Source organism: Cyanistes caeruleus, chromosome 4 (genome assembly GCF_971803275.1).
Source record: "Cyanistes caeruleus chromosome 4, bCyaCae1.hap1.1, whole genome shotgun sequence".
Taxonomy (NCBI): Eukaryota; Metazoa; Chordata; class Aves; order Passeriformes; family Paridae; genus Cyanistes; species Cyanistes caeruleus.
In genome coordinates, this window is record NC_141704.1 from 20,538,468 (window position 1) to 20,564,576 (window position 26,109).

Consider the following 26,109-nt stretch of genomic DNA (forward strand, 5'->3'; position numbering starts at 1 on the left):
TTAGGGTACTTTTCACTCCCCAAAGGCATTGTCAGAAAATCCTCACAGTGTGGTACTCATAGGAAAATAAAAACTTCAAATGATGGTTAAATTGAAAGGTTTTCACTGAGAAGAAAGGAGGCAGCTGTGATTTTAAAGTACACTGAGAGCCACTATTGAGAGTTTAGAGAGTTTTAGGATAACATAGCACCACTATTCTGTTGAAACTTTGAGATTCAGAATGTTCTGACATAAACTTTTTCTTTATTGTTTTATTTAAATTGATTTCAATGTTCAATTAATTAATGCAAATAAAAACTTTTATATTCACACTCTCTTCAGTCATGTAATCAGTGCCATCAAAATCTTTAGTGTTTTCCAGAATTACAAATAATAAATTTCAGAATCTTCATATATAACTTTAGAATCCCTAATTAAAGGGGTATATATAGTTAGTTTAGCCGTTATATAGGCATAGATAGCTAGATAAGCCTTATTTTGTACTTTGTATTTTTGTACTTTGTCTGAATTTTCGTTTACCTTTCTGAATAGATGTGAAAATATGAATAGGCATAGATAGATTATTTATTTGAGGGAGGAGGTATTGTTTGTGGGATCATTTATAAGATATTAGTAGCCTCAAGCATAAACCCACAAATATAATATGTAAATTCCTTTACTCTGAACAGAACTGTACTTCATTTTCTGTTTCATGGACTTGTTTATAAGTGATAAAGATAATTATATGCAATATGATCTAAATATTGGAAGAAATTACCTAAGAATATTATAAATAAATTAAATGTCTTTATCGACTTCACCCATAGATTAGGAACAAAGACTTTTTCAAATATTTGATTGCTTTATAAATTGTGTTAATAAAATATGAAAGAAAGCTCTTTTGATCCACTTAAAAAATACATTTTGCTTTTTTAAGAATGAAGTGGTACAGAGATATATTAATGTAAAAATATCTATAGATGACATTTTAAACTATGGATTTCCTTAGATCTCTTCTGTCTTCAGAAAATTTCTTTACACACTCCTAAAAATGGTAGCAGGCAGTTTAATGTTTCCTCAGAACTCAGAGGTAAGGTTTACAGGCTGCAGCATCTGCTGTTGCAGGTTGATTTGTACTGAATCAGGATACAAAGGTAAAAATGCATCACATTACCTGACTAGTGCTCCAGTTTTGTTTTCTGGAAGGCAAGGGCACATCATGTAGTCTTAAGGGCATTGGTTGAGTTGCACTGACTTCACAACTGGCAGCAAAACTATAGCCACTTCCTCATCTCATCCCTTTTGGTATCAATACTATTTATACACTTGTAATGGGGATCATCAGTAGTCAGTGTGATGAAGTCAGGAAAGAATTATGACAATGACTTTATTTGTGCTTCATTTGAAGCTGTCCATCATGCAATGTGGTGTAAACAGTGTAGACATGAACATCCAGCATTTAAATAAACAACTTTAAATGCTGCATCTGAAATGTTGAAATTAGGACAAGTGAGATTACAACATGATAGTCTACCAGTAAAAAAAAAAAATAAAATCAGGAGTGTCTGGTTCATGTGATGCAAACTTTCACAGACAGAATGCTTCTTTAAGAATCCACTGATTGGCTGAAACATGTTGCAGAGGCTGATGCTCATGTGGAGATGCAGTTTCTCAAACTGAATGGTCTGTCACTGACTAGGTCCTTGCAATGGGAATGCAAGTATTTCCTTTGCAGTGGCATTGTCAGCTGGTTTGGATAACGCTCCCTGAACTCTTTTTTTTCTGGATTTACCTCTTCAGCAAGTTAATGAAATTCTCACATTTTGGAAGGTTTGTTTTGGACTACTTGGGAACTGATGACTAAGTATACTTAATGTCTAGAAAAACAGAGCCCTGCTTACTGAGCTACATCATGATTATATGTAAACCTGAATTTCACCCTCATGCAACATATTAATTTGAATTCCATAGATCTTGCCACGCTTGAATCTTTTCCAAATTTTGAGCTTAGCCTCTCTGAAATGCGTGTGAGTAAGGCACTGAAAGCAAAATGGAGCAAAGCACTGCAGCTAAAACTTACATAACGTGTTGTGTTAAAAATCCTCAGATTCATTTTCCTGCCCTGTTGGGCCATGATGAGGAAGCACATATGGTGAGGAAAGCCACTTGCTGTTGGGAGATCTCTGCATTCCCTCTGCACAGGGAGGAACAATTTAGCCTCATCCCTCACTCTCTTCTGTTAATCTGGCACAAATCAAATGCAAGAGACAGAGCGTGAATGTGGATAAGTGAGAAGATTCAATTTCCTGTCTCATGTGGCTAAACGTTTCTTGTTAAGTGCCAGGTTTAGAGCCGAGTAAACAGTGGAATAATATATTTATGGTTCCGTTTATACAATTGGACTTGTGATTCAGTAAGCATTCTGCCTATTTTCTTTCATTTCTGTTACAACTACAAAAACTGCAATTTTGCTCGGAGTATATACATGGAGACTAAATGGGTTCTCAATCCCTCTTTAGCATTCCTGCTTTTTTCTAGATTTTGTATTTTCATATGAGTGCAGGAAAATTATGAGTAATATAGATAAAAAAGTGGATTAATATAAAATATCTCCAATACAACATCAAATAAAAGGAGGTTTCTGTATGTACAAGCAATAGAAAAATTAGTTGTGAAGAGAAAAATTGTATTCCAAGCCTTTCCTCAGTATTATGGTGCAAGAGCTCATCACTTGAGGGCAAATGCCCCATGAACACTTGATTAGCCTTTAAACATGCCTTGGAAATATTCAAGGAGCAAAAGCCAGGGGCTGCTAGTGATTAAGGTGAAAAACACTGGCAAAGGTAAGCTGAGAATGGTGGCAGAAATAGCAACTGATTGGTAAGAAAATGACAAGAGAAAGGGTCTGCAAAATTTGCTAAATATGGTATCTGACTTAGATTTCACCCTCCTTTTTTGCCCTTTAAAGGTAGGAGCACAGCTAATGTAAACTCTAGAGTTCCTATTTACAGCCCAAAAGAAGCAAAAAAAAAGTGTTTTTGCAGGGGTGGGGGGAGAGGCTGTGGGGAAGGACAAGAAATTATTTTTAATCTTCTAAGTGTTCCCATACTTCCTGTCTCCTATTATATCTTCCATTCGAAAGTTCTCTTAGCCTTCACCTGAACAGTCTCAGGGCATTAATAATGACTTCATTCAGCGCTCCTGTTGGCAAAAATTAGGCCATCCAGTCAGGGAAGGCAGTGAAGGCAGGATACTGTGTCAGTGATGCAGGCAACCCGTCAGATAATAACAATCTAAAAATGCCTTCAGAGATAAAAGCAGAAGAGGTTACAAGGTAGGACACGGGGAAACAAAGTGTCCTGAGCTAAGGGTTCATTCTGGAAGGCTCACCAGGGAGACAGTGGCTAGGATCACTTGTGGCTATTAGAGGATTTGTGTAGCTGGTAAATAACAGATTTCTTTTTCATAGGTATTTTATCATGCATTTTATATTATTTTACCTCTTAGTGAAGCTCAATAGATGGAATATGATGGGCTTATTAGCTATGTAACACCAGCAAAAATATATTTTAGTTAAAGTTGTCATGGGTCATCTGTTACTTCCATACAAAATATTGCCTAGTACTATAATAGTCTGTCACAAACACAATTTACACAAACTACTACTGCATAAAAACAATGGTGTGCTAAATTTGACTGTTCCTACTCCAGGCCAGATTATTTATACAGTTATAAAGCTAAATAATGAATAAAATAACTTCATACATCTTACTACACCATGCTTATTCTTTGCTATTCATGTTGATTTCCCAAGCATGAAAAAACAACTCCATTCCTTTTGGAAAATTAATATTGTAGATGCCTGAAGTACAGGCTGGATTTACTTATCATTGATAAAATAACAGAGACAACTAGTTGGTTCTCCAGATTTATATCAATGATTGAGGGAAATACAATAATATCAGTGAGTCTAACATAGGGATGGTGAGGTTCTGCTGGACAGAACAAAGTACAGAAAATATATACAGTAGTATATCAAAAATATTTAGAGTTTACATATGACCAGCCCTAGTTATTTTATTTCAACCACAATTAAAAAAAAAATAAAAATTTTTGGTTCAGCCAATGTTTATGTAGAAGTGGAATTCCAAAACTGACAGCTAAAGAGGATACAAACAAGCTGTGTTGTGAGCTACACCTGACAAGATGTTATAGGATCCTTTCACTACAAAAAAAAACCCCAAAACTATGAATAGTCCAATATAAGAAAATCTTCAGATAAAAAACATGGCATTTCTCATCAAACATCTAGAAGAAACATTTCCAGTGAGCTGTTTGTTTTTGACCAAATCAAACAGAAATCTGTGGTTCTTAAGCATACATTTTTTAATCCTCCAGGACATTTTAGTAAGTTAAATACCTTATAGGTAGAAGTTGTTAGCTGCCATTTTGACCATTAATAGGCCTAATTCTTAGGCCATGTCTACAAAGAATTGCCGACATATCTGGAGAGCAGAAAATAAAGTTAACCAACCCACACTCACATACCAAACCTGACTAATATAGTTACACTGGCAAAATCCCAATGTGTGGTTATGCCAAAAGAGGAAAGCTAATGTTAGTTTTGCATCTGTTGTTCAGTGAGGTGATGTAACTGTGCTGGCAGGAGAGTATCTCTTTTTGGCATACACTGAGGGGATTTGACAGCACAGCCCCAGCAGACTGGCTAGTGGTGGAGGCTTTTTAGTTTAGACAAACATTAAATTTTGCATTGAAAAATGGGTGATCTGGTGAGATAAAGTGTTTAAGTCAGAATAGTCCAAGAAAGCAGCTAAGGGAACCAACAAGGTTGGCTCCTTTGTCTGGCCACCATTTTGCAGGCTGCAGGCTGTATTCTAGCCCATTGAATCAGGTTCACTGAAAGCAAAGCATATTGATCATGTCATTAGTTTAAAAGAAAAAAGAGTGTTGATCCCTGTATTTAAATGCATTGGAACCATAACTAACAAATCTAGTGATGGCTCTTTTTTTTCTTTAATGACAGAAAATCACTGTCTAGTGACTGGCAATTACATGGTCATGTTCCATTTGGCATGCAACTGCTCTTTGTAATTTTGTTATACAATGGCAGATATTATAGTTTAAGAGTAGAAAAAACAAGAACTGCCTTTTAAAATTTATTTTAAGGAAGAGGAAGGAAAACTACCTTTTAGTTCTTTCACTTAACTGAGTTGGTTTTCCTCCAGAGATGTAATGTCCTATTTAATCATTACAGCAGCTGGGCAACAACAATCTGAATATATAGGAATATAAACCAAAGGGATTTTCTGTTTAAAACATTGGCAACATCTTAAAACATACAATCTGTTGAATTCTGAGTTGGCTTTGAGCAATGGATATTTGGTACTGAACAAAAGACATAATTTTAATAAGTAACGTTTATAAAATTCTTTGAGGACTTGAAACCCTTAATTTATGTAAAGTATTCCATTAAGAAATACCATAAAAATAAGGATAATTAATCAAATTTATAAGAATCAGTGTACTTTACATAGGTTTCACCATATTCCATTGTCTTTCTTTGAATACTAATTTATAATATAAATTATTGAGATAATTGTTATTTAGGTTACTTAAATATCCATAATTAGCAAATTGAATACAATTAAAGCAAATTAAAATATGATCCTTATCTCAGTCTTCTTTATTTGTTCAAGAAGACAGAAAGAAGGTCAAAATGTCAAGCATATCCCACAGAGACAAAGAAAGAAAAGTATTAATAGAATCATTAGATCTTTCAGTAACACTGCTCATTTTTTTTAAATTTCAGATAATTCAGCAATGTCTTAATTACTACTATTACTACTACTACAGGACCTGTGAAATAACATCTAATTATAACTACTACTATTATCTAGTTTGTGGTGACACCTTTTCTTTTCACATTTTCAGATAAGTAACTAGGTAGCACTTAATTTTAAGAACACTTTTGAAAGCTAAAACCATTTAGCTATATAAGCGAGTCAACTTGTCTCTCTTTGGTTCCTGGAAAAGTCATTGAGCAACTCTCTCAGAACAAATTTCTGGTCTCATGAAGGAGAAGAAATTTACTGGAAATAGTCAACATACCTAACCAACCTGATTTCCTTCTTCAATGGGACATGGGTGTTTGTGGATGAGGGGAAAGCTGGCCATGTCATTTACCTTGATTTTAGCAAGACTTTTGACACTGCAATATTTTGTCCTGCAATATTTTGGTACCCAGGTTTAGGTTGTTGTAGTCTTGGTGGGTGTACATCAGATAGGTAGGAGTCAGTTTGGATAAAAGGGATCAGAGGGTCATGGATCAATGTCATGCTTTATTTGAAGGCCACAGGAGGTCTGTTCTGGGACCTGCTCAACATCTTTACCAATGGCCAGATAGTAGATGTAACAAAGTGGGGTATAATTGCTGATTTGCTAAAAGAAAGGGTTGTCATACAAAGACAGATGGAGGAATACAAAGTCTTTATACAAAGACTGGATGGAGGAATGAACCAACAGGAAGCCACGTAAAATTAACAAGGCATGATGCAAAGTTTGGCACGTGGAAAATTAGAGACCTTGCAGTGGTACAGGGTGAAAACTGACTGAAATTCTGTAGAAAAGGCCACAAAAGCCTCACAGATATCAAACTGAGCATGAGTTAACAGACCTGTGGTCACAAACAAGGCCATCGGCCTCCTGGGCTCTGTTAACAGAAGCAAATAGGGAAAGGATTACCTCTCTCCACCTGGGTCTCACTAGGAGACCTCTGAAATACTGACCTCCCATTGCCTCCTAAGGTACATAGCAGTAGACTGGAGCAAGTTCAGTGTAAGGACCATCATGATTGTTGGGGGCTGGAGTCCTTGCTCTGTGAGGAGAGACTGATGAAGCTGGGCTTGTTCAGCCTGAAGCAGAGAGCTTTGGACAGACTGAACAGCAGCCCCCTGTGCCTTTATCTTGGTCACTGAATGAATGGAGCCAGTCCCTTCACAATGGTGGTGGTAGGAGAGCAGGAATCCATGAACATAAATTGAAACAAAAGTATTTTAGTATGGCTAAAAGGAAAAATGTTTTTCCCTCTGAAGGCAGTGAAGTTCAAGAAGTTCCCCAGAGAGGCTGTACAGCTTTTCTTCTTCCTTGGGGGCTTGAGAGACCTGACTGGATGAAGACCTGAGACACCAGGTCTGACTGCACCAGCTGACTCTGCTTTGAGGAGAATGTTGGACTAGAAACGCACGGTCCCTTCCACCCTGAACTAACTATACTTATAAGTGAAACAAAGTCTTTTTGGAAGGAATGCAATCAAATTATTCAGTTAAACTGATTTGGATTCTTGTAAGGTTTTATGGATTTTCAGCTCAAGGGAAAAAATAGGTCTTGATTTGGTACAAAGCCTGTTTTTAGCACTTTTGAGAAATGAATAAGGGATAAGCCATTTCCCTCCCAGCAGTAATGCTGACACCATGATATAACACAGTAGATCAGAGTACTGAAGATGTTAAAAAGATAAGAGATGATTTTACACCAAGTTCTCATGGTTCAGGCCAACATATTCCCATGTCTAGAGTTCAAATTTAACAACTGGAAACTGTTTTCAGGAAACTGAAATCTCTTGGTAGCTATACTTCACATTCTGCTTGAATCTAGGCCTGCTCTGCCCTTGTAGACAACATCTTTAAAGGCTCTCCTGAAACAAATCTCTCCTAGTCTTGTGGCAGATGATAACAGTGACTGTACAGGAAGTATTTCAGCTCTCTAAAGAGAAATACACTGGCTTATCTTCTCTGTACAGTGTTACCATAGCAAGATCAGATGGATGTCTGAACATCCCAGTGTGGAAGATTCACCTTGTATGATTAACTGCATTAGTGAGAGTAACATAAATGCTTGGGTCACTTATATTTCCCCTGAGTATACTACAGCCAAGGCATTCTAGTGTCAGCTCTGAATCAGTCACAAGCCCACCTTGGTGTTGGTTCTGAAGTGAAATTTATACACATTTACTTCTGCATGCCTTATGTTTCTATCTTCTGACATTACTCCCAGAAAAGGTAAAATGTTAGGGGTTTTATTTCAGGGTTAATATTCTTGACAGGTAGGAATGACAAAGGAAAAGCAAATGTTGGATGCTGACGTCAGGGACATTCTAATGCTGAATCTAGTATGCAGCATTACGTATTTTAATTACCTACTGTACCTATTATGCAGTATTACCTATTGTAATAGGTAACTGAGATTGTAGCTTCTGAGGGTTCAAATATATAAATAATAATAAAGTATAAGAATTTTGGAAGGACTACGCTGTATTCACTCCTTTATTATCTGGGATAAACTAATTGAAGCTTCACCAGAGAAGGTTGCAGTTAAATTTAAAAAACAAAAAAAAACCAAAACAAAACAGACAAAAAAATATGCAAAAAAAACCTCACAAAAAAAATTCAAAAAAATCAACCCAGGAAACCTATATTCAATTTATCCTGAACATACTAATAGCAAAAAGAAGGTGAAAGTTAGAAGGTTTCATGGTCAGGGCAGAGGGGTGGAGGGGGGAGGTATGTACACGTCATCACTGCTCTACCTTGTTGCTCTTTTGATATCCCCTCCTGAGATAGCACAGAAATGGTCCTCTAAGATAATATTGCACATTTCTGTGGGAGTCAGCAGAATCCTGCTTTGTGCTTAAGAATCCTCCAGACAGACAAAGAAGAAATTTAAAACTTATGAGAGTAGCACAGAACAATCATGTTTAGCATGCGACACAGGCTCATTCAAAAGTCTTATTTGAAAATACTTTGAAAGTCTTTTTCAGTGGACTTTGAAAGGGCTGTGGGTTAGCTGTAGCACAGAACATACCATGTTTAGCATGCAACATACCTACCCTCTGCTTCTAAAATCCTGCTCAGCTTAGTGGGTGTTTCTTCCTGCTCCAGAGTGTGCTAGGGAATTCACAGGGGTCTTCTGCAGTGAATAAATCTAACAGAAAATCTGTACTGGAGTAATGTCACAATCAATTACAGAACAAAATAAATCAGAATGACACCAAGGCAAGTAAACACTCAAGTGAGACCGTTAGAAATTAGTAGCAACAGAGAGGAAATAGTTTTCTAATAAGAAGATTTTTAAGTCTACTTTATAAGGCAATTTAGTTAACTTATTTCTTCTAAAATATCAGTGAGTAAATTAATGAAAAAATATTTTTATTAGTTTATAAGTTTTGATCAATTCATCACTTGGAATGATACTGTGTAAATTCATTGAAGCCAAGTAAGCAGCCATCAGTGGATTCATCTGGCTGCCATTAAATTTATTCTGACATAAGGAATGAGCACAACAAACATTTCTAGATAAGACTAGTACTTGAGTACAGCCGTTGTAAGATTTCTTTTCACAAATTGCAATTGAAATGCTTGCTAAGGGCTGCAGGGACATGTTTGATTGTTTGTTTTTCTTTTTGTCATTCCGTTTTAGCTGCTTCCTTGCTCATTACATTGTTCCCATTAGCATAATGTATTGATTGTGTTTGCACAGCTTTTCCTGCCAAAGGCTGCCCTTCAGTTGTACAGCCATTGGGGTAACCAGCTGTTACTTGTTTAAGCCTCCATCATTTTGTATGACAGAGTAACTTAATTATGTCCTGCTTGAAGATGCTAAATAAAATTATCTTCTGAGCAAGTGTACTTCACTTAATATTTGTCTCTATCAGGTACTTAAACTCTGACACTTAAGCTATGTGCACTAAATAAGCAAACATATTTAAAAAAAAAAAACAAACCAACTGTTTGTAAGTTAATTATTACAGATTCAGAGGCTGTTTTACAGTATTTCTAGACACAGTTACCTCTTTAGCTCAGGTATTATGCATACTTAAGAGACTTCAGAAGAAAAAGAAACTAAATGTAGTTAATAGTGTAATAAACCAGCACTTAGGATTAACCTTTTTCTATGCTTCATGAGCATAAGTAATAGATCTTCAGTAAGCATTGGGAATTTTAAAAAGACAGAAATGTAATACTCTATGTATTTCAAACCTGAACAAGAAAAAAATTCTACTCAGTGATATATCCTAGTTACAAGAATATGTCAGTCAATATCAATGGCCTTTGTGTTATACAGCACATTTAGTTCTTATTTTAATCCTGGTATTTGAATTAAATTCAGACAATATATTTTTATTTTTATTGGCAACATCTTTCCTTAGATCACTATGAGGCAGTTTTCTTTCTTTCCCTTTTTCATCACCATATAATTGTGCATATGAAAGTGACGATTTTGGAGTTGCCAACTGGGTCCTTGAGTGTTAAGTGTTCTGAGATGTGGCTCCCACGTTTTCAAAGGGATTATAATAGAAAATGTTTCAATCAACATTTATTTTAAATAGTATACCTGCCACATTTGCTACTTTTTTAGATTGAGGGTAAATTCAATCTGCATTCAAAGTAGATACCTGAAGACCTAATTAATAATAAACCACTTATTCAAAATAAATGATTGTAAAACATAAAAATTCAAAAGTAAAATTATTCTCTAAATTCTAGATAAAATAAATATCAAATAAATATCTTACCTAGATAGGTTATGCAAGTTAGAATGTGTTTGACAAAAGAGAATTTTACTATTGATGTATTTGAAAGTAATATGAAAGTAATTTGAAGGTAATTTGAAAATCTTATAATAGAGGAGTATTTTTTATCAAATAAAGTTGGAAATAAGGTTTTACAGAGAACTCAGCTATTGCTCAATAAATATGTATGGGGGGGTGTGTTGCTACTAGAAAAAGGCTGCACACTTTATATTGTGGTGTCAATGTGGGCTTTTGGAATACAATTTTTAATATCTGGAGCTTATGATATCTGTGGAAACAATTGTCCAGCAGCAGGGAGAGTACTGCCCAACTTGTTTCAGCTTAGGTCTCTGAACACTGTACATGGTAAAAATCTAACAAACCTGTAAAAGCACTCAGTAACAAAGCAACTGGGACTTAATTTCAATCAATAAGCTGTTAATGGGTGCAGATTGATTTTAGAGGAGAATTAATTTTAAAAAACAGGAAATAAGTACACGGTATTAGAAAATGTGTGAATACAACCTCAGCTGGATCCAAGACTAAGGGAGAAGGAATACCAGACATCAGCATCAAGGACTGGGATACTGTCTCTTTAACATAATTTCCCTTTCTTTCTATTTATCTTGTGGAGGGCTAAATCTGTTGGCCTTAGAAATCAGAGGAGCAGAGACCAGGTGTGTGTTGCTGGAGAAAAGGGATTGATATTCAAAAGTTTACGTGTATACAGATTTAGCTGTATTATTAATGAGATTTTCCTGGAATAATTAATTGATATGAAAAGAAAAGCTGGTGTAATTGTAACTGGATTAATAATAAGATTTGCTATGGTTTTCAGTAGGCTTTTAAGATTTTAATTAGGCAAACAATAAATTCTTTGTTTAGCATTTTGTCAATAAGATCTTAAGTGTAACACAATATACCATAAAATCCTACTTGTACATTATGTTCAAGATTCAATTAATACGTAAATAAGAATTCATTTAATTAATCTCATTTCTCACGAAGCACAGTCTTATTCCATTATTTTTACAGTTTGTTTTTTTCTTTTTTACATGTATTTGGAAGTTCTTTTAGCTTAGCTTTACAAAACATCAGTACTAAATTTCTATTTGATCTTTTGGAGCTCAGTATTCCTGAATATCAGGACTGACATACACATGACAACAGACATAACATAGATTAGTCTTTGGTCAATTACTGAAAACTGTGATTCTATTTGCAATAATGTTGATGAAAGATGGCTCACATGGACCTTAAAAAACATAAAACCACAATAAATTGTGTGCTGTGGTATATGCAAGCTATATGATAGTGTGATTTATGAGAAGAAAAATGAGTTGTATTATGAGAAATTAAGAGAAGAAAAAAAATAATCAACTTACATACTGATATTTTAAATTAATTTGAAAGTCTGCAAGGCAGTACTTAGGATTTTCCCTGACTTGTATATCCTGAGGATGGACCACAGTGAAGAATCAGACTTTAGTTTATTACTAGTTTAATATTTAAATTATTGTAATAAATGTTGCAGATGAAGTAAAGCTGAAACATTTCTTTCCCTTCAAAAATGTTGCTTATTTCCAGTGAGCAGAATGCTTGATAATGCAACACTGGTTTGTCTAATATTCTCCAACTTCTGGCAAAAAACATCATAATTTCTGATGCCAGTGTTCTGTGACGTTACCTATAAAACTGTCTACAGGGGTTACTCCCCAACAGAAAGCTTTTTGAAATTAGAAATTTTGGAGAAGCTAAAGCATCTGAAACTGGCAGATTAAAACAAGCAAAGAGAAGAAAAGAAAAACCAAGGAATTAAACCAATCAAAAAGTTTGATTTTCTAAAATGTTAAGCTAAGAGATTACGTTTGCTAATAGAAATGACAATGGACATTATTGTCTGCCACGTTAAGAAGGTACCATGTTGCTATGACTCGTGGAATCATAGAAAAGTTTGGGTTGGAAGGCACTTTTAAGTGCACATCTCGTTCCAACGCCCCTGCTGTGGGCAGGGACACATTTCACTGGGCCAGTTTGCTCAGGGGCCCATCCAGCCTGGTCTTGAACACTTCCAGGGATGGCACAGTGACAGCTTCTCTGGGCAACCTGTGCCAGTATCTCACCCTCACTGCAACAAATTTCTCCATTATGTTCCATCAAAATCTATTGTCTTCCAGGATAAGACACTTTCCCTTGTGCTGTCACTATGGGCCTTGATAAAAAGTCTCTCTCTGTCTCTCTTACAACCACCCCCCACCCAGCTCCCCTTTTACACATTGAAAAACCACAAAAATATCTCCTTGGACCCTCTCCCTGCCCTTATAAATATTGCAGGTAAGGTCAAAATTAGACTTAAGTGGAAAATCTGAAATAGTTACCATAATTCAGTTTCTGAAACGCAAATATATGCATATTCCACCAAGACTCCTCCAAGCTTTTATAGCTCCTCTCACATCCAAGCTTTAATGGAAGTTCATACTTTTTAAATGTGGCACATGTTTAATTGAAAACAGTTATAAGAGCTTTCCTTTCTCATAATTTTCTGAAAGCAGCAGAAACTTAAAACTAAAAATAAAGATCATATTTTTCTTAAGATTTGTTTTCTTCTACTGTGTGAAGAATCTTAGTCTACATTTTCTTCTTGAGATAATCATCTTATGGATGTTGTACTTTCATATTTCTGAGAAGACTTTCACTTTCCTTCTTTAAGCCTCATTTTAATTGTTAGTTTGGTAAGGAATGTTTTTAAAGGCTAAAAGATATATAACTACCATAGCTTCCCATGTTTTCTAACTGAACAAATGTTTGAAGAAGACTCATTCAGTTAAGTTTATCTTATGCCTGGGAAATAATCTTGTTATATGAGCAAAGCAATGACTGACTTTTACCTGTTATTTTCCTTCAAAATTTTTTCTTGCCACAGGTCAAGATAGAAGAGTATGCTTTGCAGTGAAAGCAATAAAATCCTGTAGGTGTCAGTTTATGGGGTTCTGCAGAGAAGCATGAATCCTTTGGTTAGTTTTTGGCACCTTCCCAGTATTGTTACCTCTTGTTTACATTCTCCTGGCTTCAAATGAATTTCATATACATTTATCTGTGTCCAGTCTTTTCCTCACTGCTCTTTGGTGTGGAATCCATTGCATGGCATTTCTTTCTAATTTGTGAACTGGACTGTGAAACATAATTTTTGTCAGCCAGTCAACTCTTCAGCAAGCAACAACACACATGAAAGCAATAGTAGTGCATGGCATGTGCATTACTTTAAAAGAAGAAAAGGACTGTCTTTTTTCTAAATCTACTATGTTCTGCAGCACAGGGAAGATGCTATGAATGCTTTCAGTGTTTTCCTAGAAATAAAAAGACTCATACTGTCTCTACCACAAAGAAAGAAGGCCCATTTTGCTGTCTTTCCCAATAGGAGGGATGCCTGTAGAGAGATGATATGTGTCTTCATTTTATGATGTATCATTTATCTCCTGGATAGAAATGATCTGGTAGAGGTTTCTAGCAGCTGAGAATGAAGGGAAGAGTGGAAGGAGGAAATGAGATCAAAAAAACCTATTGGGAAACAAAGCTTGCTGCAGTTCTGTCCTTATAATATGAAACAGGCTGAAGCAGCTGAGAAGACTCACTTAAGAGACATATCAAATTTGATAACAAGAATAAAGGAAAAATTTAATCATAATTCAATCTTCTGCTCTATTACTAGCAATGTGGGACATGTTCAAGAGTGCCTGTGTTTATTTGTCTCAGCAGGATGGTTCAAACTCTGGTGTTTGATACCAAGGCTATTGCTCCATCCTGTAGACAAAGAGGCTTCTAAAGGGCAAATTGTATAGAATTAGCCAGTGAGAGTCATTAGACCAGCTGTGTCTTTTCAAACACCCACTTCTCTTTGGACTGCAAGTAGCTGAGTGGAGTCTATGCTAGGCACACTTGCAGTTTGTGATGTACCAAGACTTCTCTCAGTGGTTTTGCACTTCACTCACTGCTGGACTTTTTAATCTGAGTTACAACTAGCAAGAGTTAGAGAGCTTGTGCCAAAGTGGAAAACTGATTAAATTTACTCAAGACATCACAATAGCCATATGTCCCACCTTTCCAGTATGTACTATTAAAACCAGATTAGGGAACAGACTAAGTAACAGTCTGTTCTCTGTTTACTTATTAATACTGAGTAGAAGAAAAAAATAAATTGCATGAGAAAAATCAACAATTTTGGAGAGACTCTGATTATCTTATATGTAAAAATAGGGGAGGATTCAAAACAAGGAAGCAGTCTGGACAAGGCTGTGGCATTGCTTTTTTTTCCCCTTAGTGAAGGAAGTTGCTTTGTGTTGAACTTTGCCTCAGCAAGCACCAAACTGATCCACACTACTGGAGATTTGGGGGATATTTGATTGCCAAGCAGTGAAGCCTAGCTGAGAGGCAGTCATTCAGCTACCTTCACTGGGACAATTGAGTGCACACACCTGCTTTGATGCATAGGAATTATTTCAGGTCATCAAGGAGGCAATTCAGTTTCAAGTACTTTCAAACTGGAGAACTCATTAGAGTATCTGTGTTTTACTAGAATAGCATTTTTCATTGGCCCAATGTTTCCTAAGTAACATTTTAGGTTTCAAAGTAGAAAGAGATACATACTCCCGCAATTGATGGCCATTATCTATTTTAGCTGCTGAGTTAGGATAATCTCAAGGCTATACTACCAAGCTTGTAGGACCTTTCTGATGAGGAAAGGGTCCAGGTCACTTGTGGGATAGAGAAATCATGTGTCTGAGCACGGATCTAAATCTTTTACACAAGAGCCTGTCTATTGTGATGAATCCTTTGTAAATTGAGGTTAAAATTGTACAGAAAAAGTCTTGTAACAGTTCTGGGGTGGGGTTGGGGTGGAAGATAGAGACAGGAAGTTATTTTAGGCCTCAAGTATTTCCCATAGTTTAAAGGGTGTTTCTCCTTGCACTACTGTGATTTTCATTTTCTGACATATCCTCTGACTGTCAAGAACAAGGAGAATAGATATAGCAGTCTTTGTTACATTTGTGAAAGGCATTATTGGACAAAAAGTTTGTAGTTCAGAAGGGATTTAGGTGTGAAATTCATTTCTGTGTAACTATGAATCATTGTAAAAAAGGGACCTTTATTCTCTTGTAACTTCGAGTGAGCTACCACTGTGAGACACATGAAAAATTATTCAGACCTCATATCTTATTAAACTGAACTACTTTTGTTGCTCCTTGATTTTTAGAGCATCTAATTCTGTAAAAGTTACAGGTAGTTACCAGAATAATAAAACTACCCAGAATGCACAGCCATAAAACATCATTGTCCTCTTGTCAGGAATAAAACAAGGTAAAAAGTCAGTCAAAAGTCAAACCAAGTGTGTGTGGTATCCTGTTTGCTAGACCTGGGCTTCATCAGGCTGCAAGAATGGGGATTCCAAAGACAGGAAGGATTAAAAGCAAGAGATATTCCTTTCCTATAAGCAGAGTCTCAGTTTGCAAACAACCACTTAAAAAAGTAGTAAAGCTTGTTGAGATAGGATGAGGGGTAATGGTTTTAAAATAAAAGAGGGTTGATTCAGACTAGTACTAAGGATTTTTTTATGATGAGGGTGGTGAAGCACTGGAACAGTTTATCCAGAGAGGTGGTAAATGCCCCATGCCTGGAAACATTCAAGGTCAGGTGCTCTGAGCAACCTGATCTAGTTGAAGATATCCCTGCTCACTGCAGGGTGTCTGAACTAGAGGACCTTTAAAAGTCACTTCCAATGCAAACTATTCTATGATTACAGTTGGAAAAGGAATCAGACCCAGACTGTCATGGACAGCTCTGCCACCAGCTGACTATACAATTGCATTAGCCTGTGAAGTCAGATAGATGTACACACACACACACAGTGTGTACATGTCAGGATATGTTCAAAGCCTTTCCCTCAAGGCCCAGCAAGTGTCTTGAAACCCTTCTTTATCACTGGCTTTATTAAAGAGTAAGTAGTAAGGGGGATCCATGAAAAACAGGATCCCTGAGTCCAAAGCTCCTTAAAGACTATATTCACTATTTGAAAACTGTCCCGTCTGAAAACTACCAGTTCACCCTAAAGTTGAAATTTCAATAATTATAGTGGCAGGTTCAAAACCACAGCAATCATTAGAAATAAACCCCATTGCATATGAACTGTAATTGTCAATATGAAAATAACTGTGATTTGGATTTTTTTAAATAGGCTGTTGTACTGATCATCAGTTAAGTGCACAGAAACTGGATTAGATTTAATGAAATATGTCATAAAAATACCTGTGCTAAAGCCCATGGGATCTTAATTTTTCAGTGTACGATAAGATTCAGAGTTGTTTCACTTACACAGCTTAATTGAATGTAAACCTTCAAGCTGACACTGACGCACTAAGAGAAGATCCTGGCACTGTGACACCTCTTACTGCTATAAAGATCATTAAAATCTAATATAATGCATAGATTTGTTAATGTTCCTAATAAAGCAATGCATGTATTTTATCCTGTAACCTTTGGAGCTTTATCTTTTTTATCATGTCACTCTTTCATTGAACCATGAGAGAGAGACAAGTGTTAGAACTTGAGTACTTTGGTAAGAACTAAAAAACTGAAAATATTTCAATGCCAGGCATTGCTACAGAATGGGTGAGGCTTAGGTAGCACTTAACTGCCATGACTTGGGTTTTAAAAAAAAAGGTAAGGGTTCAATAAGAATTTTTATGTTAAATGAACCTTTCATATACAATACAATTTTTAAAATGTATTGCTTACAATGATTTCAGTTTTGAAAATCCCATTAGGAAATGTATTCATATGTAGGAACCAAAATACTTTTGCCTTTGGATGCTACTTAATTCAATGCTTAACCCTAAAAACCACTGCTGTACCAGTTTGTTTGGAGATCAGTCAATTTGGTTTAAGGAGAAACAGAAATATGTTGGTGCTGTCTGCATGTGAACATGCATCTGCACAGAGGTCATTCCACAGAAGTCTGAAAAAAACTCTGTATTAATGTGACCAGGTAATGTTTTCATTAGAAATGTTCATGTACAATATAGCTCTGCTTTCAGGCACACCACTGTCATTTTGGAGATTGAAAGGAATGGAATTATTTCACTTGTGTGAGAAAAGAGTATATTATTTCCTCAAGTACTGAAGTGATGTATGATTGGAATGAAGGAAGGTGTTGCTCCTGTAACTTTCCTCAGCACAACAAAACGACAGTCCTGATTTTCTTTTCAGGCTGGTGCTGTGCCTGAAAGCAGGTTGAGCTTTTTACAGATTATGAAGGATTTTTTTGTGTTTTCTTGAAGAGTAGATTGGGCTATCATTCTTTTTACGGTAGTATTTGGCATAGTATTTGTATTTCTGTACAATTATACAGTTACTTTAAAAGGTCATTTAGAACCCATGTTTTTTTCTTACCTAAGATTCCTTTAAGTGAGAGAGCAGAGTTTATTTGTGATCTCTAAGGAGAAAGTATCTAATGGAAAAACTTTGTAGGCTGAAAGACATTAAAAATGTTCTGCTATAATAGTGCACAACAGTTTATTATATCTCTATTTTTCTGCCAGGGGCCAAGTCACCCAAAGGCACTTCATAAAAAATGATGATCTGAAGCTGACATTGCAGACAGACTTACCACCTTATCTTCAGGTTAATGTGATAGTGTTGGCCAGTGCTTAAAATCGTGCCTGACAACAATGTCACTGAGTCATCTGCCAAGGCACTGAGCCTATTTTACTTCAGTATCTTTTTCAGTATAGCGAGGATTACTGAGAGATTTCCTCCTTAACACAGAACTCTAAAGGAATTTTTTGTTCATAATACGGCTAATAAAAAATAATTTCCTAAGAAAAGATAAATTTTGAGCAGAGCTACAATTCGTATTGCTTATATACTAGCTGAATAGTTCTTCAAATAAAAATTTTTGTCTGCTGTTTTAATGGGGTGATCATTGCAATTTTCTTTTATGGTATTATGGAAGACCAGAATTACCTTATTTTTGTAGATGATAACAAAAAATAGACAGACTTGCTCTGAAATGCCAGATTTTTCCTTTGTATCTATAGGGAACTGAGGTCTTCTGTGAGGTAATTTCATGGTTCCTCAATTTCCTGATTTCTTACTTAGGACCATGACATATTAATAACTTTATTGTGTGCCAACAGAACACTGTGATTAGAATTCAAAAGTAGGATGGAAAACAAACAAACAAAAAAACCCCAATCCCCAACACACTCAGGAATATTCAAGCATCACTATGGAAAACTAATTTTTTTTCCAGCTTGAAACTCACAGACTATATAAAAGATTCCATTAGATTCTGCATTATGCTGCTGTCAGTCGAGCCATGCTGCACATACTGTTGAATCACCATGTGGCATATTGGTGTAGAGGCTTCTGTCTGTTAAAATAGATGACACAAGGCTAGCTCTATTGTCATTCCTTTTTTCTTGTCCAGACATACTGGTTTGTTTTTTCTAAAAACGTGTTTGCTACAGCATCTTTGTTTTATGAGAATGAATTTTCATGAATATTATGTTGTTTCTACCACGTACTCTTAAGGTTATAAACCCAACAGGAAAGAGACTATAATTAAGAACAGCTATAATTAAGAACAACCGAAGCCAAGGGTCCTTTTGATGTTCCCTTTCCACTTAGTACTTTTAAGATAACTACTTTGTTTTCCTTATATTAAACTGATATAACAATGATTTTTATCTTGTTGTTTCTTTCCTTCCCCAGATGTACATCCAGACAACAACACTTACTATCTCCATGAGTTTAAGTGCTTCTGTGTCTCTTGGCATGCTCTACATGCCCAAGGTTTATATTATCATTTTTCATCCAGAGCAGAATGTTCAAAAACGGAAGCGGAGCTTCAAGGCTGTAGTGACAGCTGCTACAATGCAAAGCAAACTGACACAAAAAGGAAACGACAGACCAAATGGCGAGGTCAAGACTGAACTGTGTGAAAGTCTTGAAACCAACAGTAAGTCATCTGTAGACTTGGTCAAGAGTGGCAGCACATCTTAATAGACGTACGTTCACAAGAATGCACTTTCTTTTAATAATAAACTTAATTATTTTTGTTGCTTGTTCTGCATGAATCCAGAGATGTGTCAGAATTCATGTACTGCTGAATGCAGGAATGTCTAGAGTTGTTTCAAAGAAATTGATTTTCACAGGAGAAAAAAAAAATAAAAAAAATAAGCACAAGCAGATTTTGAAACGCCACATCTTTTAAAAATTATTTGTTTTAGCTAGTGCTATTTTGATGTGTTGTACATTGCTGTGCCAGTGGTATGTCCTGACAGTTCATGAGGTGTATCTATGGTCATCATTGTATATTCAAAACTCAAAAGCTGTTGAAAAAAATCTGTAATGAAAACAGCTAACATTGTTTTTATTTTGCAGTCAGATATGGAAGTGAAAATTATGCTTTTTACCTTTCTACCCTAATATTTGTTGGGTTGTTCATTTATCACAGCTCATGAATAACACTTCCCAGCATAATGTTTCCCATCTGGGTTTTTGTTCTGGTCTTTCTCATTTTGGTACAAAATCATGATAACTTATATGAAGCTTAATCATTACATGTTCTGATATATCATAGGTTTTTAATGGGAAAAAAATTGTTTCCCATGTCAGGAAAGTTCTGGAACCTTACTACATCTCTACGTTGCTCTGATATAGAAGAAAACAGAGGTTACAGCTCCCATTCCACCACATGACATATCATTTTATAAACTGGACTTCATAATAATAATAATAATAATAATAATGATCAAATATGAGCAAAGACATTAACCTTGTCCCTAGTTTTTAGAAATGGAGAATTGTTTTCTATTGGGAAGTTAGATGTTACATTAGATGGGCAGCAGCCATGACAGCTAAGCTTTTCAGCCATTTTACTGCAAACAATATGGTTTATTTTTAATTTTTATTGCTTTTGGATGATATTGATGTTTAAATAGTACTGGTTTGGTTCAGCTCATTGAAACAAGGCAGTACCAAGTTTCCATTAAAATATTGTACTTATTTCTGGAAAATGAACCCCACACTGAAATCTATCAGTTTGCCAGGTTGAACACTATATAAAAGTAGTCCATAACTGTACCATATTACAGTTGCTGATGCATGGAGGATAGTGAGAACAAACTGTTTCACTGGAAAAACTCATGACCCTTCAAAATGTGTAAAACTGCTAGCGTGAGCTGTGGGTTTGTACGGCTTCAGATTGTGACATGTAACAAAGGACAAACAAGAAAGGCATAGAAATTCTTTGTGGATCAAATAATAGAATAAGAATATAAAAGACTCAGTAATTCTGCAACTCTTCAGACGTTACCAAAAGAAAACTCAGAAGGAAAAGAGACATGGATTTTGCTGAGTGTGCAAAATGATAAACTTCCAAGGAAAGGGTAAAGCAGGGTTTTCACAGTAGGGTGAGAAAGAGTGTTAATATGGAAGTCTGATGTTTATCTGCTGAACCTAATTAAGAAATGCTGTGACTGGTATTCCTTAAACTATGCTTATGCATAATTCATAGAAACAGATGCTACTGGAAGCAAGTCTGCTTCTCCTGTAGTGTGTGTATGCAGGGTAATGCTTATTTACTGTGCTCTAAACAAGACTTTAACAGTAACACTTCTATATAATTCTGAGCTCAATAGGAGTATATCCTCACTAGGTTTTCATCCATCATAATGCTTCATACGCAACAATTCAGTCATTTGCACTCCAAATAGCTCTCCTTATGTAATTTACTTCTAGGCCTCAAGATGGGTTTCTCTCTTTCCTGAAAAGGTTATTGTCAAAGCTTTTGAAGGTTCCCCTGAATTTTAAGTGCACAATGCGGCAGAAGTCCTTTTCACTTTTAACAAACTTCTCGACACCACAAAATTTCTTCTTGCACTGACTCCATGTGAGATAGATCTTTTTTTTCAGTGCATATAGCATATGAAACTGATTACAAAGTATCATTCTACTCCTAGTAGAATGATATTTTAGTAGAATGATATTTTAGTAGAATGATAGTTTAGTAGAATCCTAATCCCTGCATTGGGCAGTGAGCGTTTCCCAAGTTTCCATTTACCAAGCACAAACACTAGTCATGGTAGCAATGCTCATAACTAGGTGAAAAACAGGATGAGATAGTCACGTTATCCCTTTTGCTTCCCATCCAGAGACAACTCTGCTCTATCTAGTTTGTCCTGTTCCATATAATACACATTGTTCTATGTTGTCTTCCACATGACGTGTTTATTTGTAGAAATAGGTCCGTATTCAGTGGAAAACAAATTTTTCTGGGAAACAGGATAAAAAACCCATTCAGATGTGGTTACAGAAGTGAATGACAAATACATTAAATGAATATAGGTCAGATAATAATAATCATTCTACATTGCTTTAGATCCTCTTTTATTTTGTTCTTCTTTTTGTTTCATTCCAACAGCAAAGTAGCAACTGCAGCTGTAAAAGAGTGTTTATTCTCAGAAATTTTTTGAGCCAAGTCTGTTACTTTTTCTTACCATCTAGATATGCCAAATGTTGTTCATGTTATTATTGTGAAATGCTAGCAGTCTTAAAGAACAGGACACCAGCTGCTGAAGCTTTCAGGTCCCCAAACATGAACTGTAGACTTATTCCACAGAACTATAAAGACACATGCAATATTTATAAAGTAAAAAAAAAACCACCACAAACATTGTTTGGAGATGAGATTAGTTTTAATATATTTCAAACTATTTTCTACATTAAGTTCCTGTGCCATGATTTTTTTAAAGTAACAGCACTCAAAACTCAACTGGATAATTTTTGTTTCTTGAGCAACTCTAGATTAATTCTATCAAAACTGTTTAATTCTCAGATGCGCAACAAAGTTACAGCAATTTAGCAAATTACTGTATATCAGCTGAGGTGTGGTAACTACTACTTTTTTATTTTGTATTGTATTCTTGCAAATGTCCTCACATAATTCAGCTTACTGAGTTGGGAAAAATCTGATTATGTTACATTGCTGTGGGCTAAAAACATGGACATGTAAAGTGATCACAGAACTCAACTCAGCTCATACAGGATAATGTGGTAATCTAACTTAACCTCTTATCATCCCTGTGACCCTACTTTCAGGGAAAGGGTTAAAAATAAGCTCTAATCTTTCTGCCCTTTTGTTCCCAAGTTTTCAGATGTGAATTTATCTGTTATTTATTAGCTGGGAAAACATTCTTCTATGCTTGAAGTTCTTGGTGCCATTTCATCAGTCCCGCATTATTTTGAGTAGGAACTTAGCAGGCCAAAAGAAAAAATAGAATCCTCTCAGAAATCCAGCTGTGGGAGCATGAGAGAGTTCAGACAGGAGCAGTACATCCCATCTGAAAGATCTGAAAGATGTAGATGAGGCTATATTTGCTTCAAGTGTCCCAATACATGCAAATAAAGCTATTTCATGTTGGTGCTTGAATATTGTGAACAACTATGAGAAAGACTTGCTTTGTGTGCCAAAAGCAGTCCTTTCATGAATTAGCTTTTTCTAGACACAAAGTATTGGAACTACCTATGCAAGTGAAAGTAAGAAAGATTACATTTTACAGCTTGCATTTTGAATATTCATTCTTATATATACATTCATAGGGAAAAATATTATAGTAATATGTGAATTAAATGGTCTGGATCTGTTGTGTCTTAAAAAAGTGGCAAAAGCAGTATTAGATTCAAATTGCTCAGAAAATCTAAGAAAACATGACAAAAATCCAGAAGTAAATTTATTTGCACTAACCATTACTAATTTACATCAATTTTAGTGATCCTTTTTTTAGGTTAATTTATGAGGCAGAAGAAACTGTAATTTCTCAGATTCTGTAGCCTGTTCATCACAAATAATCAGATATTTTGGGCTGAATTTAAGAGTTAGCATGAAGAATACTTTTCCTCTCTCAGCTGTTCTCACCAGACTCTCTACAGAAAAAATAAAAAAATTGAAGAAAGGTATGGGAATAGAAAATTTGAATCTATAGACCAGGGATCATTTTTGCCATCCCCTTATTTTCATCTTGCCAGCTGCAATCTTCACTATCATAAGCAGAACATGTCTATATCAGACGGAATATAAAACATATTTAGAAAGTCAAATTCCTCTTTATGCAGTGTAACATAGACCTTATAGAGAAATAAAGAGACTCAGTCCCCCAGCAATCTGTTTCTACATGAACCCAATTGATTTAAAATTAGAGAACTGTGAGACCTTATGTAACCACTTCCCTCCTCCAACCATTATATTAACCTTGCATGATACGACTTGAGTCATATTTTTATAGCATATTTTTTATATTTCTTAATAGCAAAGATGTATGAGCTAGAACCTGAAACAAACTTTCATGAAAGTTTCCTAGTTGCTCAGTTTTGCAACAGTAGAGTTGTTTAATTCCCTCAACATATTGCCTCATTCTGAACAAGGAGTATCAGCTTTGATCAAAAGAAGGCACGATCAGCTGACCATCAATATAAGGAGACCTTAATTTTCTCCAAATAATATGTTCTGTAGGAACTGTCTGCTCAGTTTCTCTAATTTGGAAGGGGTTAGGCTTTGTTCCTTTCAAGGACTGTAAGTCTCCTTCTAGATGGACAAACCACCACTAGCTGCAAAGCTGTCTTCAAACGGTAGAAGAGAAAGAAAAATCCAGTCTCTAAATTAAGAAATGTCTATATGGAATTCAGAAAAAATAATACCAGGTGTTGAAATTCTGTTGTGAGTATGCTGAAATCACTCATCATTTTTCTCTTCTCTTGACCTCTACTTTCCCATTTAATATGGGAAACATTAACATTATAAACATTTCATAAACAAAATAAGTGGGCATGAACACAGAAATTGAGATCCAGTTTATACACTGCTTATATACATCCTTAAACATTCTTTATTCCATGAACATGGACCATATTGTTTGGAAATATGGTGGGACACTGTCTGAGATCAAATGCTAAATATGGAAATTTTTTTTCCTCCTCTCTTGATTCTAAAAATCCTGAACTTTGTTTTTGTTTTTTGTGTTTTTTTGTTTGTTTTTGGTTTTTTGATTTACAGCCTCCTCTACCAAGACAACTTATGTCAGTTACAGCAATCAGGCAAACTGAGCAGGGATGAAATTCACTGGAAGATCTGCAGGACTGGATCTTGCAAACATAGACTTTACCACCACCAGAATTCAGTCTTGAAAATATCAGTAGACTACATTGAAATCAATAGTCAGTCTCCTAAAGAACAAGGATTAAACAAAAGCAAAAGGCAAAAAGAGACAGGGGAAGGAAAAGTCCAGTTTTATAACACAGAGACACAGTGTCAAGCTTCTGAACTGTTCACTCACAAAAGGAAGCAAATCACAAAAGGAAAACAAATGTTAGCTTGTGAAAAAAAAATGCTGTTGAAATAAATCATGTCTGATGTTATATTTGTAAGTACTTTTTTGTGATTGTGACAATTTCCTTTCCTGTCCTACATTGTTCAACTCGTAAAAGAAGATGAGTTTGTTTCTTGTGATGGCCGACTGAATTAAGTCCTGGGTTATGCTAAAATAAATGCAATGGTCAATGCATGCTAATTTTTATACAAAATAATTTATTTCTAATAATAAAGGAATGTTTTGCAAATGTTGAGACTTGTTTTGTTGCAGTTTTAAGGAAAAAGAGTCCTTATACTGTTGTCTATTGTTTGTTTAGAATGTGCAGTAAAGGTGGGTGTACAAATAAAATAATAATCCTGGCATCAGAAGAATGCAGTGTAAACTCTAAGCATGTGTGTATGTATGCGTGTATGTGTGCACCTGTGTGTGTACATACGTGCATGCCTGCCTGCATGCGTGTGTGTGTGTGTACTCGGCAGTGTGTGAATTTATTTGTTCAAAGCTTTGTGACTATATTTTCTAATGGAAGGATTTCTTTCCCTCTTCTCACCCTCAAAGTAAGTTCATTTTATATGTTTGTAAAGTAAAGGAGTCCTGATAGTATTTATTTTGTATGATTGTATTATATTTTTGAGTATCCACTAATAATTTTGATCCTTTACATTTCTGGAACTTACAGTTTGTAAAAATTTATGACAGCTAGACTGGATTAAGCTGAAAGTCTATTCAGCCTAGTACCCTGTCTCTGACAGGAGAATGTAGCAGATGCATATCTCAATAAAGGTGACTTTGAAATAACAGAAGAGAAATCAATGGAGAATTTGGAAAGCAGTAGCCCAGTGAATATATGTACTATTGCCTTATAAACACTTACGAATTAAAGAAATAAATGCCAATCTACAAGCTAATCTTTTTCACATCTAATTTTCATCATTGTGTGAGGTTAGAAACAACTATGCAAAGAGAAAATCAAATTTATATCTATGGTGTTAATGAGCCCCTCCAAATGATTAAAAAAAACACAGATAGGGACTGTCCCCTTTGTTACTATACCTGTGATGGATGGTCTGTAAGACTTTTCCACTCTGTACAGTACTCACCATTCATCAAGTCAATGGG

General features: G+C 35.5%; 1 protein-coding gene across 2 annotated transcripts in view; it reads left to right on the plus strand.

Annotated features, from left to right (window-relative positions):
* The window catches only part of GRM8 (glutamate metabotropic receptor 8), a 308,210-nt gene extending 282,973 nt beyond the window's left edge, over positions 1-25,237 (plus strand). The window contains exons 10-11 of one of the 2 annotated variants that reach the window (XM_086886947.1): positions 19,334-19,580; positions 24,675-25,237. In XM_086886947.1, coding sequence (XP_086743073.1) covers positions 19,334-19,580; positions 24,675-24,724 — 297 coding nt within the window. In that variant the 3' untranslated portion in view covers positions 24,725-25,237. Of the gene's footprint in view, positions 1-19,333; positions 19,630-24,674 lie in introns of both variants that reach the window. The other variant, XM_086886948.1, reaches the window with a different exon arrangement.
* Positions 25,238-26,109: the final 872 nt, after the last annotated feature.